General features: G+C 37.3%; 1 protein-coding gene across 1 annotated transcript; it reads right to left on the reverse strand.

Annotated features, from left to right (window-relative positions):
* Positions 1 to 1854: 1854 nt before the first annotated feature.
* Positions 1855 to 2820, reverse strand: LOC121476494 (olfactory receptor 2D3-like). Its single transcript, XM_041730556.1, has one exon. It carries the CDS (start codon positions 2797 to 2799, stop codon positions 1855 to 1857), a length of 945 nt encoding a protein of 314 aa, XP_041586490.1. The 5' UTR covers positions 2800 to 2820.
* Between the last annotated feature and the right edge of the window lie 14461 nt (positions 2821 to 17281).

Genomic DNA, 17281 nt, shown 5'->3' on the forward strand with positions numbered 1-17281 from the left:
AAATTTACCTAATAGATACTACTTCACTGGGGAGGTCTATAGCAGAGTCAGTAGTTCCTGACTCATATCCATGGCAACTGTAGGATGGTTATCTTTAAATCTCCTCTAAAAAAGTGCTTGATTTCAAGTTTGGGTAAAATAAGCTGTCAACTAGATTGTTTTGATTAAGGATCTATGAAACCTGAAGTGGACTCCAGAATCGGCCATTCTTGAGAAGTTGAGTCATAGTGAGATGTGGTTACAGGCATCTAAGCCTATGGAGGGATCAGCCTCAGATTAGTAAACTGCATTTCTAAATTTCTCATTTTTCTTTTGCTTTTGGAAGAGGTATTCATTGGATAAAGTGGGTTTGTTCAAATAAGGATGACCAGAATGAATACAGAGTGCCAAAACATGTTAGATAAAGGAACTTTAAAGAAACAAGTAGATGGTTGGCTGTGAGAATTGAATTTCGGCCAATACAGAAAATTTCTTCAGTGGGCTGTGGTATAGGAAAATGAAAATTGTTCTAAAACTAAAACTGGAGAAAGTGGCCAAGATACAGGAACATTGATTTTGACTTATCATAAGGAAGATCATTGTAATAGCAAAGAACTATCTATAGTTGACCCTTGAACAATGTAGATTTTAATTGCATGAGTGCATTTATATGTGGATTTTTTTCAACATAGTATGGTCCTGTAAATGTATTTTCTTTTGTGATTTTCTTAATAAAATTTTCTTTTCTAGCTTACTCTATTGTAAGAATACAGTATATGATTCATATAATGTACAAAATATGCATTAATCGATTGTTTATGTTATTGGGAAGGTTCCTGTCAACAGAGGGCTACTAGAAGATAGTTTTGAAGGAGTCCAAAGTTATATATGGATTTTCTAATATGAGGAGGTTGGCACATGTTGTTCAAGGATCAACTGTATAGATGAAAGGTGGTGATTCAAGAGAGTTGGGAGGCATATAGTGTTCTTTAGGTAAATGCTTGATAATTACTCAATAGAAAAAAAATGGAGTGGTTAAAGCCTTAGATCTATGTTTCAATTAAATGACTGTTAAGTTCCTTTTTACTTTGATAGTCTATGTTTACTTGAAATTTGAGATAATAAGATAAAAAAAACTCATTTTTTGGAAGCTTTCAGGAGAGCACATCATGAACTTGGAAATATTTTGCTTTTGGTACCATTTTACAAGCTGAAATGTTCTGAGCCATGAACGATCTCAGTATTAAAGACTCTTCCACATACGTTGTTTCTATCAGAGCCTACTCCTATATCTGTATGAGTAGGACATCTAGACCTGAAATGTCTTTGATGTTAGAATCATGTAAGCAACTCCTATTGATGTTATTTCAAAATAATCCAGTTTAAACCTTAGATTCAGTTGTGATCATGCTTAAAATATATCTGCATTAGCTGAATTAACCGCAAACTCTAAATTGGCATTTGATGTACTACATGATCAAGAAAACCTATTTTGCATCCTTTTATTTCTCCTCATGTGAGGATTCATGGTGTTTAGAACATGTCCTTTACTTTTATGCTTCTTGACCTAATTCTTAACTGTCTACTAAAATACTGTACCCCCTTTAAGCATGTTACCATAGTCTAAAAGCAAGACCTAGAGAAGTGTCTGGGTGGTTCATCAGTTGAGCATCCAGCTCTTGATTAAGCTAGGTCCTGATTTCAGGGTCGTAAGTTGGAGCCCTGAATCAGTTCTGGGCTGGGCGTGGAGCCTGCTTAGGATTCCTCTCCCTCTGCGCCCCCTCATGTGCATGCGCTCTCTCCTAAAAGCTAAAACTAAAACTAAAACTAAAACTAAAACTAAAACTAAACTAAATTAAAAGTTAAACCCAGAGATCACTGCCTCTGAGAAAAGGACTTTCTTCCAGCTAGTGTTCTGAGAGCCCCTTTAACATCCTTGTTTCTCAGGCTATAAATTATGGGGTTCAACATTGGAGTCACCACTGTATAGAACACAGATACCATTTTATCCTGCTCTTTTGTGGTCTTGGAGTTTGGCCTCATGTAGTCGAATATTCCTGAGCCATAGAAGAGGACAACAACAATGAGATGGGAGCCACAGGTAGAGAAAGCCTTGAGCCTCCCCTCCCCAGACTGCATCTGGATCACAGTGGAGATAATATTCCAGTAGGAGACCAGAATCAGGCACACAGGAACTAAGAGCATGACTACACCCATTGCAAAGATGGCCATTTCTGTGCTGTAAGTATCTGCTGAAGCTACCTTCAGAAGGGCAGGAAGTTCACAAAAGTAGTGATTAATAATGTTCTGTCCTTGATAGGGTAGTTGGAAAGTAAAGGTGTTATCCACCAGAGACACGAGTGCTCCACTGGCCCAGGATCCAATGGCCAACTGGAGACACACCTTTTGGGTCATGATGCTAGAGTAGTGCAGGGGCTTGCAGACAGCCACGTACCTGTCATAAGACATCACCGCCAGCAGTGCGCACTCTGTACATCCAGCCAGAAGGAAGACAACAATCTGCGTCATACATCCAAGAAAAGAAATTGTTTTCCTCTTTACCAGGAAATGGGCCAACACTTGAGGGACGATGCTGGTAGAGAAACAGAGATCTGCGAAAGAGAGGTTTCTAAGAAAAAAGTACATGGGAGTGTGAAGTCGAGAGTCCATGAAGATGAGAATGATGATGAGCAGGTTCCCAAGCACAGTCAAAAGATAAATGATGAGAAAAAGAACAAACAGCAGGATCTGGGTCTGCAAGTCTTGTGAAAGGCCCAGTAAAATAAATTCAGTCACAAAGGTTTGGTTTTCCTTTCCCATTGAGATTTATGCCTGTTTACCTGTTTGCACAAATAAAAAGAACAACCTTTGGGTTTGTATCATCGAGTCTTGTAAAAGAGTCGAGTTTTAAATAAAGCTCAGCTTATAACCAGATTGGATATTTCTAGCTTTTTGCTATCTAAGTCATTCTAATTAATACTAAATAGAATATATTAATTCTTATTACTTGGTTGTAATTTCAATCCACTTCACTTTTTCCCAAATCTCTTCTTTCCAGTGCCACTTATAGATTATGACATTGTTAAAGCCTTCCTGGCTAGTTCTGCTATGAGGATATTGGAATTTGTGTGGATTTTACTAAATGGCTGTACACATATTGTTACAAAATGACTGTGTATACTGTTAGCACTATTACCATGTATAAACCAGCACCACTAACCATTCAAAATACTACATATTCAATTATAACATATGTTTGAAAAATATGAAACTGCTTTCAGGCACCAAACTTAATTAGACCTCTTAAAAGCAACACATTTTCTTCTTTTAAAAATAAAGCCTTAGTATTTAATAGACTATTATTCTATTTGGATTAAAGAGTAAAATACTGAAAGTAAAACAATAAAAACAGGAAAAATAAGTTAAAATTCTAGTGCTATCTGGATAGGATCAGTTGATACAAAATCTAAGAAACCATGAAGGAGAAAACATGTAGAATTTACAACATTAATTGAAAGGCTTCGGTGAGATGATATCATGAATAAAATTAAAAGATAAACTACAAACTGAGGAAATGTTTGAAGGAGATCTCACACAAGTTAATGGAGTAATTGAGTGATGGACATTAAGGAGAGCATGTGATGTGATGAGCACTGGGTGTTATACGCCAGTGATGAATTATTGAACACTACATCTGACACTAATGATGAATTATATGTTGGCTAATTGAATTTAAATTATTTAAATTTAAATAATTTAACGACTTTCTTACATTAAGATTACATATAAAACACTATAAAAATTGTTGAGGCCATGAAATAATGGACCAAGGACTATTTACAAAGAAGAAATGCAAATAGCTATTAAATAAAGGAAAAATACAATTATTATAACTGAATAATTACAACACAACACTGAGAGATACATCTTTCACCTGGGAAATTAGCTAGGATTTTAACAAAACAACCACATCACAAATTAGCAACTTGTATTTGATTGGAAATTTAACTCATGACAGGCATGAAGCGTTTCATATAAGTACATTGTCCCAATAGCATTATATGGCAGACATTATTGCTCTTACTCTATAGACGAAAAAACTGAAGCACAGAAAAGTTCAGCTACCTTCTCCAAATTACACAATTAATAAAAGGCAGAATTCATTAATTGTAAAATGATGGTGCAGAAAAAAGACATTTTTGTACAATGCAAATGGGTAGGAAAATTAGTCAGTCTGTCTGGAAAATAATTTTGTCAAATATATTTTAAAATTCAAATGGTTGCCTACGACCCAGCAATTGCACTGTTGGGGATTTACCCCAAAGATTCAGATGCAATGAAACGTCAGGACACCTGCACCCCGATGTTTCTATCAGCAATGGCCACAATAGCCAAACTGTGGAAGGAGCCTCGGTGTCCATCGAAAGATGAATGGATAAAGAAGATGTGGTTTATGTATACAATGGAATATTACTCAGCAATTAGAAACGACAAATACCCACCATTTGCTTCAACGTGGATGGAACTGGAGGGTATTATGCTGAGTGAAATAAGTCAATGGGAGAAGGACAAACAGTGTATGTTCTCATTCATTTGGGGAATATGAATAATAGTGAAAGGGAATATAAAGGAAGGGAAAAGAAATGTTGGGAAATATCAGGAAGGGAGACAGAACATAAAGACTCCTAACTCTGGGAAACGAACTAGGGGTGGTGGAAGGGGAGGAGGGCGGGTGTTGGAGGGGAATGGGTGACGGGCACTGAGGTGGACACTTGACGGGATGAGCACTGGGTGTTTTTCTGTATGTTGGTGAATTGAACACCAATAAAAATTAATTAAAAAAATTCAAATGGTTGTATACTTTGACCCAGTTCTCAGCAATATGGGGGAGGGAGAGAGCTCCTTTTTATTGGTCCTTTCTTCCCCATGAGGAGGAATCTTATTTGTGACATTCTAGGATGTCGCTTGGTCCCTATTTACTACTGGCTAGGGTTATTGTGCTTTAAAAGGTCATGCTTGTTCTATTTCCTCACTTCTTCATGAAACTGGACTGATAAATTAGAGAAAGCCCCATTCAAGATGTAATGGGGGGTTGGAGATTTTGAAAGACATTAGACTAGACCAAGCACCCCACCCCAGGCTTATCAAAGTTCTGAACTTGAGTGACATTAGGGACTAATGCAATTAATAAAAAGCAGTCTGTTATTTTTTAATATTTCTTGTTTCTTTTGTAGGACTCTAACGAATGACCAGGACTAGAATATTAGGAGTTTCTGAGTCCCTAGGCCTAATATCATATAATATCCTCAAATATTATGCCAATTTCTAAATCCAATGTTAGGAATCTATTCAAAATAAATAAACTGCAGAAAAACATTCACAAGAAAATTTATTTATCATGTTATGTAAGAATGCTTAAAAACATATATACAGACAAATAGAATATAATAAAGAACCCAGAAGTAAACCACACATATACAGTTAGCAGATTTTTGACAAGGGTGTCAAGAATATACAATGAGGAAATGACAGCCTCTCCAAAACTGGTGTTGGGAAAACTGGATATCCACATGCAAAAAGAATGAAATTGGACCCTTATCTCAAATCATATACAAAAATCAACCCCAAATGGATTAAAGACTTAACATAGGACCTGAAACTATGAAATTCAATGAGGAAAAGAGAAAAACTTCTGGGCATTAGACCTGGCAAGGATTTTGGATTTGACACTTAAAGCACAAGCCAAAAAAGCAAAAAAAAAAAAAAAAAAAAAAAAAAAAAAGGTATATGAGATTTAAAAACAAACAAACACCTAACTAAAAAACTACTGCATAGCAAAGGAAACAATCAACAAAATGAGCAACCTAGGAATTAGGAGAATATATTTGCGAACCATATATCTGATGAAAGGTCAATACCTGAAATATATGAGGAACTCATACAACTCAACTGAAAAAAAAAGTAAATAATCCAGTGTTTAAATGAACAAGAAAACTAAATAAAATTTTCTCCAAAGAAGATATGCAGATGGCCAACAGGTACATGAAAAGTTGTGCATCATCACTAATCATCCTGGAAGTATAAATCAAAACAATGAAATATTACATTAACTCTGTTAGGATGGTTACTACAAAAAGTTTTTTTAAAAAACCCCTAAGATAACTAATCTTGGCAAGGATGTGGAGAATAGGAAACTCTGTACATTGCAGGTGGAAATGTAAATTGGTGCGGCTACTATGGAAAAACAGTTTCGAGGTTCTCAAAAAATATAGGATACAGCTATATATGTTCCAGCAATTTCACCTCTGGATATATATCCAAGGGAATTGAAATCAAGATCTGGTAGAAATATGTGGACTCCCATGTTCATAGCAGCATTATTCATAATAGCCAAGACACTGAAGCAATTTAAATGTCCATTTAAAAATGGATCAAGAAAATGTTTAATATACACACAATAGAATATTGCTCACCTTAGAAAAGAATAAATATATAATTATATATATTATATATAATATATATATATATTGCTCACCTTAGAAAAGAAGGAAATTCTGCCATTTGGGACAACATCGATGGACCTGGAGGACGTTGTGCTAAATGAACTAAGCCAGATACAGAAGTGCAAATACACACATACACACAAAATGACAAATACTACATATATCACTTATGTAAAATAGTCAAACTCCTAGAAGCAGAGAATGTATAGTCATTTCAGGGGCTAGGGGAAGGAAGTGATTATTAGTCAAATTAGGTATTAGTCAAAGGATACTAAGTTTCAGTTATGTAAAATGAGTAATTCCTAGAGCTGTATTGTACAGCACAGTGCCTATAGCTCAACAAAGAACTGCTTCCTCTCTCACAATTATTCCTGAAATTCCACAGGTAATAACGACTCTCAGCACTGCCAGTAATGTAATGTTTGTAACTTAATTTTCCCCTTATTTATTATTTACCTGTTATCTGAGCATTATTGTTTCATCTAAAATCTAAAGATAATGATTAATATAATTAATAATAATGATAACAATCATCTTACACTGGTATTTACCAAAAGTGGTTTTGCTAATGCCTTAGGGGCCAATGTTAATATATGTTTTCAAAATGCACAGAAATGACTGAAAGAAAACTATTTCCAATATGTTCGGAGTGTTTAACTCTGGGTATTGGAATTATGTGTGGGTTATTTATTTCTTTTTTAACGTTTTTGTTCTTCAATAGGTCATCATGTATTGCCAATATAGGAAAAATATAAACATGGGAAAATCTAAACAGCACTTAGTTGAGGATGCCCTAAACTAAAGTCGTGTTATTGCATCTGCTTTCAGTTTTATTTTATTTTTTTAATAATAAATTTATTTTTATTGGTGTTCAATTTGCCAACATACAGAATAACACCCAGTGCTCATCTCGTCAAGTGCCCCCCTCAGTGCCTGTCACCCATTCACTCCCACCCCCTGCCCTCTTCCCCTTCCACCACCCCTAGTTCGTTTCCCAGAGTTAGGAATCTTTATGTTCCGTCTCCCTTTCTGATATTTCCCACACACTTCTTCTCCCTTCCCTTCTATTTCCTTTCACTATTATTTATATTCCCCAAATAAATGAGACCATATAATGTTTGTCCTTCTCTGATTGATTTATTTCACTCAGCATAATACCCTCCAGTTCCATCCACATTGAAGCAAATGGTGGGTATTTGTCATTTCTAATGGCTGAATAATATTCCATTGTATACATAAACCACATCTTCTTTATTCATTCATCTTTCGATGGACACCGAGGCTCCTTCCACAGTTTGGCTATTGTGGACATAAAGTAACTGCTATAGCACCAGCCCTCTCGCTAGAAGAAATATAAAACAAATGATGGAACTACTATATTCAGTCATTGGACTAAAGCTAGTTCATAAAGTAATCCTGAACAGCCAGGGTCCCACTAACGTTATGTGTAGAGACATTCTGAGAACTATGGTCCATAGACTGGAGCCTAAGCAGAGCATGATGGCCTCACTGAGCTGAGGAGACAAAGATCCATAACTGATAGTGCCGAAGTATTTAGAAGTGGTGAAAGAGAGCATCAGAAAATAAGCAGTTGCATAGAAAAGGGGCTTTAGAAATCTGAACAAGTTTTAGCTGTACATTAAGCCAGGCAGGCATGGAATAAGATAGAACAAACCCCCCCAAAAAACAATTATTAGGGAGGCCACGTAAAGCAGCAAGATTTAGGAATTCCAGTCATCCAGAATGGAGGAGCTTCATTGAAAACTCCTGGCAATGAGTTGCTACCTCTCTGAGGACAGATCTTTGGAATAAAACTGTGATGAATACTGTAAACTTCAATATATAAAACAATAAGTATGGCAAAAAATCAAATAGAATATGTAAAATGGAATAATAAAAGTACTCAAACAGAAGGCAAGAAAGAGGTAAAAAACAAGGAATACATGGGAAAAATAGAAAGCAAATAACAAGTTGGTAGACTTAAACCCAATTTTATTCATAATTTCATTAAAACTAAATGGATAAAACATTCTAATTAAATGGTGAAGTAAGAGGATTCTAAGCTCGCCTTGTCCCATGGATACAACTAGGCAACACTTACAACCTTAAATAACCCAGAAGATGACCTGAAGAACAGCAGAACAAACTCCACAGCTACATGTAGAAAAGAGGCCACACTGAGAGAGGTAAGAAGGGTGAACACACCAGTTGGGAATGAAATGGACCAGAGCAGTCCACAGTGGGGAGGCAACCAGTGATGCAGAGAAAGGCAAAAAACAGACTGTCACACCAGAGAGCTTGTTCTGGAAAGACAAAACCACATAACATTTGGCCTTGAAAGTGAGAGGGACCAAACCTTGTGAGTTCTCCCAACCAGTGTGACTTACAGCCTAGAATTTTAAAAAAATTGGCAGACTGGGCTCTAAAAGACACTTAAAGAGATAGCACAACAAACAGCCAGGGAAGATACAGCATGGAAATAATAGTTTGAAAAACACTGGGGCCAGAGAGGAGGTGGAGTGACTACTTATCTCAGAGCATGCCACAGAAAGGCAGGGATCACAGGGAGGCCCCCTTTAAGAACAAAGGAGCTGGCAGGTACCATTTTCCTTTCTCACTACTCAGCATAAACACAGGGCCACTGGTGGGAAACAACACAGTGCTGACACTCGCTACCTAACTTGCTTACACCCACATTTTGGCAGTTCCTCCTTCACAGTCACACTTGCCTCAGTCTTGGCTCCATGGGATCCCTCCACAGAAGACCAGCACAAAGCCCACCAACACCTCATATCCTGACCCACACATTTTGTAGGACCTCAGTTCTGGCAGCAGCACCAGCAGGTCTCATTTCACAAGCAGACCAGTGCACACCCTGTTAAAATGTGCTCCAATGTCTGGAGACTAAACACTGCCCATACAAGGCAAAGAGAGCCTTTGCAGACTACCAGACTGAAGGGGAAAAGTGGCCATGACTCAACAGCAGGGCATAAGCAAAACAGATAAAGGATACTTCCTGAGGCATCAGGTCCTGGAGAACAAGAAACACTGCACTGCAAGACATATAGGGCCTCTTCTTCATAAAGCCATTACTTTTTAAAAAGATTTTATTTATTTATTTGGAAGATAGAGAGACAGAGAGGGAGGGCACAAGCAGGCAGAGTGCCAGGCAAAAAGAGAAAGAAGCGAACTCCCCATTGAGCAAGGAGCCCAATGCAGGGCTTGATCCCAGAACCCCAGGGTGAAAGACTAGAGCTGGAGACTGACGTTTAATGAGCTGAGCCACCCAGGTGCCCGATAAAGCCATTACTTTTAAGAGCAGGAGATGTAGCTGACATTCAAAATGAAGACACAAAGGAATATATACTGAATGAGACAACAGGACTAAATCACAGCAAAAGACTAAGAAAAACAGATATTACTCAACACTTTTATTCGACATGATACTGGAAGTCCTAGCCTTACAGTAATCCAAAAAAAGAAGTTAAAGGCACCCAAACCGGTAAGGAAGTAGTAAAACTTTCACTATTTGCTGATGACATGATACCATGTGTAGTAAACCATAAAGCCTCCACCTAAAAACTGCTAGAACTGATGAATGAATTCAGAAAGGTCACAGGATACAAAATCAATACATAGTTCTGTTGCATTTCTATACACTAATAATTGAAGTAGCAGAAAGAGAAATTTGGAAACAATCCCATTTAGAATAAGATAAGGACCCAAGGAATTAAGTTGACCAAGCGGGTGAAAGACCCGTACTCTGAAAACTATGAAACATTGATGAAAAAAAATGAAGATAACACAAACGGAAAAATATTCTATGCTCATATATTGGAAGAACAAATCCTTAAAATATCTGTACTACCCAAAGCAATCTACAGATTAAACACAATCTTTATAACAACAGCATTTTTCACAGAACTGATTCAAATAATGCTAAAAATCTCTATGGAACCACACAAGAACCTGAAGAGCTAAATCAATCCTGAGGAAGAAGAAAAACTGCAGGTACCACAGTCCCAGATTTTTAGATACACTGCAAAGCTCTAGTAACCAAAACAATATGGTATTGGCACAACAACAGACACAGAGATGTAGAGTAGAACAGACAGCCCAGACATAAACCCATCATTATATGGTAGATTAATCTTTGATCAAGGAGGCAAAAATATGCAATGGAAAACAGTTAGTCTTCACAAATAGTGTTGGGTAAATTTGACAGCTACACGCAAAAGAATGAAACCAGACCACTTTCTTACACCATATGCAAAAAGAAACTCAAAATGAATTCAGAACCTAAATGTGAGATCTGAAATCATGAAAATCCTAGAAGAGAGCACAGGCAATGATTTCTCTGACTTTGATTATAGCTACATCTTTCTAGAAATGTCTTCTGAGGCAAGAGAAACAAAAGCAGAAATAAACTATTGGGACGACTTCAAAATAAAACTCTTCTGCACAGCAAAGGAGAAAATCAACAAAACTAAAAGACAGCCTATTGAATGGGTGAAGATATTTGCAAATGACATATCCAATAAAGGGTTATTATCCATATATATAAAGATTTTGTACAACTCAACATCATAACTGAAATACTCCAATAAAAAAATGGGCAGGAAATATGGACAGACATTCCCCCAAAGAAGACATACAGATGGCAGAGACACATGAAGAGATGCCCAACATCGCTATTCATCAAGGAAATACAAACAAACCTACAATGAGAAATCACCTCACACCTGTCAGAATGGCTAAAATAAAAAACATAAGAAACAACAAGTGTTGGGGAGGATGTGGGGGAAAAGACTCCTTGTATACTGTTGGTGGGAATGCAAGCTTGTGCAGCCATGTGGAAAATAGTATGGGGGGTTCTTCAAAAAATTAAAATTAGAATTATCATATGATCCAGGATTCAGCCTGTGTGGGAAAGGACCTTCTAATGATGCCATGAAAACCATAACCATTAAGGAAAGGTGGATATAGTCTATTATAAAACAATGTAAAAATGAGTGGTTTAATAAAGAACATATACATTTAACATAGAAACAACAAATAGGAAACTAGGACATCAAAGAGCTTCTAAAAAGAATATCAATGAAAATGATGCAAACAGGATGTTACATAGCCAATTCACAGAAAGAATGCAAAGGCCCAAAAATTGTGTAAAGAATGTTCATTCTCAACTAAAGAAACAGAGAATAAAATAATAACTATTGTTTCTCTCACATTAGATTATCAAAGATGAAATAGATCTTACACTGTTGGTGGGAATATGAAATGGTGCAGCCACTCTGGAAAACTGTGTGGAGGTTCCTCAAAGAGTTAAAAATAGACCTGCCCTACGACCCAGCAATTGCACTTTTGGGGATTTACCCCAAAGATACAGATGCAATGAAATGCTGGGACACCTGCACCCCAATGTTTCTAGCAGCAATGTCCACAATAGCCAAACTGTGGAAGGAGCCTCGATGTCCATCGAAAGATGAATGGATAAAGAAGATGTGGTCTATGTATACAATGGAATATTCCTCAGCCATTAGAAATGACAAATACCGACCATTTGCTTAAACATGGATGGAACTGGAGGGTGTTATTCTGAGTGAAGTGAGTCAATGGGAGAAGGACAAACATTGTATGTTCTCATTCATTTTGGGAATATAAATAATAGTGAAAGCGAATATAAGGGAAGGGAGAAGAAATGTTGGGAAATATCAGAAAGGGAGACACAACATAAAGACTCCAATAAAAAATAAATTTATTATAAAAAAAGAAATTAAAAAAGGAGTCTTTCATGGACGGGGGCGGGGGGTGGGGGTGAATGGGTGACGGGCACTGAGGGGGGCACTTGACGGGATGAGCACGGGGTGTTATTCTGTATGTTGGCAAATTGAACACCAAAAAAAATAAATTTATTATTAAAAAAAAAGAAATCACCCACTGTATTTTTGGAATGGGACAAACAGATATGAAAATGTAGACATGTAACATCTATAAAATATCTCTAGGCAGTTATCTAAAAATATTAAAAATCTATGAAATGGATTTGCCTTTTCTCTGAATTTGTTATTTTTAGGACTTTACATTTCAGAAAGAGTTACAGGTATGCATGAAACTTTGCTTTAAAGAGTATTCACATATAGGATTGTTTCTAGGATAAAATAACTTACAGTCTAACAATAGGTGATGGGCAAAATAAATTATTGCTTTCGAATATAATCTATACCATGTAGAGAAATGGGTAACTGTAAAGATGTGTGAATCATACAGACACAGGTTGAATCCTTTCCCCCTATTTCATACCTCTGTGGCCTTGACCAGTTGATTTAGCCCCTTTATGCTTCTGTTTTCCTGTGTGAATTGGATATAACACCACAAGTTCATAGTATGGATGTAAAGATTAAGTTAAGAACTTAATGGAAAGTAGTGTGCACAACGTCTGACAGCTACATTGAAAGAAATGGCTACTGTGATCATGATGCACTAACTTTAAGCCATTAAAATAAAGTAGATCTACATTTTCCATAGAAAGATGTTGCTCATGCTGTTGAGTTTTAAAAATGGGTTTGACAAGGTTGAAATAATATGTATGATTCACACATATAGGGTGTATGAGGGTATGTATATTTGTGTGTCATATATGTTTCTGTCCCTCTAGAGATGATTCCATTAAATAATATAAAAATAGTTAAAGGGAATAACGGGGAAAGAAGAGAAAATGAGTGAAAATATCAGTGAGGGTTACAAAACATGAGAGACACCTAGCTCTGGGAAACGAACAAAGGGTAATGGAAAGGGAGGTGGGCAGGGGGTTGGGGTGACCAGGTGATGGGCACTGAGGGGGCACTTGGCAGGATGAGCACTGGATGTTATGCTATATGTTGGCAAGTTGAACTCCAATAAAAAATATAAAAAATAATAATACCCTTACCTCATAGATAAACTCTTAACCTACAACAAAAACGTAGCATCCACGTAGAGATTGTATGGTATATTTAAAGAATGATTATTTATCCCTAGAAGGTAGGATTTGTAATGTGTATACACAGATTGGGAAGGCCTGCACCAGGACAGTAATAAAAATCAGTAGAAAAGGTGGTAAATGAGATGAAATGTAGTATTCTTTACATTCCAAAGAAGGCCAGGGAATTATTTTCATGGTCTTAAAGAGTTCATTTAACTTTGTCATCTTTACTAATTAATTAAACAATGATGCTGGTTTATCAAATTTGCAGAAAAAAAGCAAAGAGGAAAAATCAGAGTGGAAGATACAATAAAGAGAACAGAAGTTATATGAAATCAGGGAACAGAAGCTGAGTGAACAGAAATCTAGAGATGTGGAAAAAAAAACAAGAAAGAAATACAGGAAGAGATATGAAAGTATGGCTCTGTCCCCAAATCAAAGGGACAGGCAATGCATCTTTCATCCTCTGAGGCCCTAATAACATTAATTCTATTATAGTCTTTCCAGATATTTTCTCTTAGTTACTGTGTCTCACACAGTCACATTGCATACATGGCATTGTTCCTTGTCATATACACACACCACATGCTACATATACTCACTCTCAGCTTCACATTATCTTATATAAACACAGACATCCAACACCACAGATACTCACTGAAGTATTTCATACTCTAATTTATATACCCTCATGGCCACCATATCTTTCACAACACCCAAAGATGTCCCAGAGTGGGTACTGAGCCAACTGGATACTGACCAAGGCTGGGTGTTGTGGGAACCCACATGCCTGACCTTATGTGAAGGATACCACACTATGGGATGTTTGCCCGAGGGCACCTGTAGTGGGCGCCAGTATCCTCTTCAGGGTTGCAAGGCCAGCACTGCCTGTAACTGGACTCACACCACTGTCTACCCTAACTCACCAGGGGCTTGGAGGCAGCAGTGCTGCCTTCCTAGAACGCTGTACTACGCGGTCCTGATTCCTTCACATCTCCTAGACCCGGAGAGGACGCAAGAGCAAGGAGCTCTTGATGGGATTCCTTGAAGCAAGATTCCTGTTTCCTTCTAGCCCCTTGCCTGTTCAGTGGGAGAGGGTGGGACAAATGCAAGCTGAGGCAAACATGATGCTGAAGTCCTGACAAAGGAGGCAAAGGGAGTATCAGGAAGTTTCTTTTCAACAGCAAGAAGCACAACCTCTGTGATCTCTCTGGAAGGAGCCCCATCCCTGAAGAAGAAAGTCTGGGAAAGCATTTTTGGGTTGGGATCCTGGAGATGAGTGGGAATAGAATTGTTGTCTCTGGGTGTCCAGCAAGGAACATTGATGTGCAAGAAAGCAAGTGTCAAAATTTACCTTTCCCAATGCCATGCCCACCTCCCAACCCCCAATGGGTACTAAGATTCCTATGGCCTGAGGCCCATCACCTGCTTGTCCACTCTCACCTGGAGGCAGAGAGTAGGCAGAAACTGGGATGCAGGTCCCTGGTGAAGAATCAAGGATCAAGTGTGGGAGGGAATGATGTCTCTAGCCTCCAAGATCCAGTCTGGAAGGGCAGCACCGGTTGTGGGTTGGCTCCTAATCAATGCCTCCCAGGGCTGCACTCCAGTCATCCTAGGAGTCTGCCTCCACCCCAAGCTTTTCTGCCTTACTGAATTCCAGGTACAAACTCCAATTCTCCTAGGTCCCACTCCTGAACAGAGAGCATTTTCCTTCAAGGATCTATTTAAAGCTGAGGTCCTGAGAGTATGTAAATAGAGCATTCCCTGGAGCTTGAAAAGCCCTCACCTGATTACCTTTCCATCCTCTGAGACATCCTAGGGCACTCGGTGTTCTAGTTGAGGTCACAGACTGAAGTCTCTGACTCATACTAGCACCCTTCATTCAAACCTTACACCAGTGGCGTTCCAGATAGCATCAGCAGATATCTCGGGGTTCACAAGTCATCAAACTTGTGTTTTAACATTTATGGCAATGAAAAGAAATGAAAGTAAATAGATATTGGAGTGTCTGGATGCCAACTTTCTGAGTACTACAAACTTAATTGCAGGGGCTCATAGTTTCATTTTGGTCTACTGTTGTTTTAATGCCATATGTTCACCTTATATGGTGGAGTTCATTTGGGTAGCAGGGTCTTAATATCAACATGATAGTAGGTGTTCTGGGTGGGCTCTTCTATTAAAGTTGTTAATATACTGGACATAAAGGCAAAGCTTTCCTTTGGTGGGAATAATTCACAAAGGGCAGTCTTAAGGAATGAGACTTTTAAACTATTATGACTTTGGTTTGGCCACATGAAAAAGGAACTACTCCTATAACTCTCTCAAGCTAATGAAAACATTTGTTAAAGGTAAATTTCAGATCCAAATGATGCATTCATATTATCCAAAGGTCCAAAATCGTAAGAGAAAAAAGGTGGAAGAATCAGATTATTATATGGTAGTATAGCTATTTGGGTTCAAGGAAATGCCCTGCTATTTGGGTTCAAGAAAATGCCCTGAGGCTGTTAATCCCCCAGTCATATTCCTGTGGCAATATCATTTCAGCAAACATCATTCATCACATTAAAGAAATGCTATTAATCTGAATTTTATTGTTTTATTGATTTTGTAGTTTGACTTACACATTATTTATAGTTTAGTTTTGAATTCACAGCACATACACACCTAACTTATTAAAAATAAATGATAATGTTCCATGGTAGAAATGTGCTGTAACATTTAACCATATCCATGCGAATGGATATACAGATTTTTTCCAATCTTCAGACATTAAAACAGTGCCAAAAGAGAACTTTATTGAACATACATCTTTGTGTCCTTCTCAACTCTATCTGAAACATATATTCCTGGGGTTCTACAGGATCTAAGAATTCCTTTAAAATATACAATATATATTGTATTGCCCTCTTAAAATTGTATTATTTTACACAATATTGCAAAAAAAGTTCCTACTTAGTACAATATTACTACCACTTGGCATTATGAAACTCTTCAATTTTGTTAATCCATTAGGTCAAAAAAATGGTATCTCCCTGTTAATTTATTATATGATACTTTAATTATAATTGAGGATGTGCATAATTTTATAGTTTATTGATCATTTCATTTCCTATTTCTTCAGTGAAGTGACTGTGTATTTCCCTTCCTACTTTTCTTTTATTGGGCTCTTCAACTTTCTTTCATTGCTGGGTAAAACCCTTGAATATTATGAAGAATGGACTCTTTGATTTTTGTATTAAAAATAAGTCTTTTTCTACTTTGCCAGTTGATTTATGGATTTTTGTATCACACATTTATAATTTAGTGTCTTTTCCCTATGACTTAATTTTGTGTTAATATTTGAAAGGTCTCTGTTAAAAGGTTATTATTTTTAAATATCATCTAAGATTTTCATAGTTTTGCTTATATACATGGCTCTACATCTTTTTTTTTTTAATTAACTTTTATTGGTGTTTAATTTACCAACATACAGAAAAACACCCAGTGCTCATCCCATCAAGTGTCCACCTCAGTGCCCGTCACCCATTCCCCTCCAACACCCGCCCTCCTCCCCTTCCACCACCCCTAGTTCGTTTCCCCGAGTTAGGAGTCTTTATGTTCTGTCTCCCTTCCTGATATTTCCCAACATTTCTTTTCCCTTCCTTTATATTCCCTTTCACTATTATTCATATTCCCCAAATGAATGAGAACATACACTGTTTGTCCTTCTCCGATTGACTTATTTCACTCAGCATAATACCCTCCAGTTCCATCCACATTGAAGCAAATGGTGGGTATTTGTCGTTTCTAATTGCTGAGTAATATTCCATTGTATACATAAACCACATCTTCTTTA

This window comes from Vulpes lagopus, chromosome 15, assembly GCF_018345385.1.
Source record: "Vulpes lagopus strain Blue_001 chromosome 15, ASM1834538v1, whole genome shotgun sequence".
NCBI classification, from domain to species: domain Eukaryota; kingdom Metazoa; phylum Chordata; class Mammalia; order Carnivora; family Canidae; genus Vulpes; species Vulpes lagopus.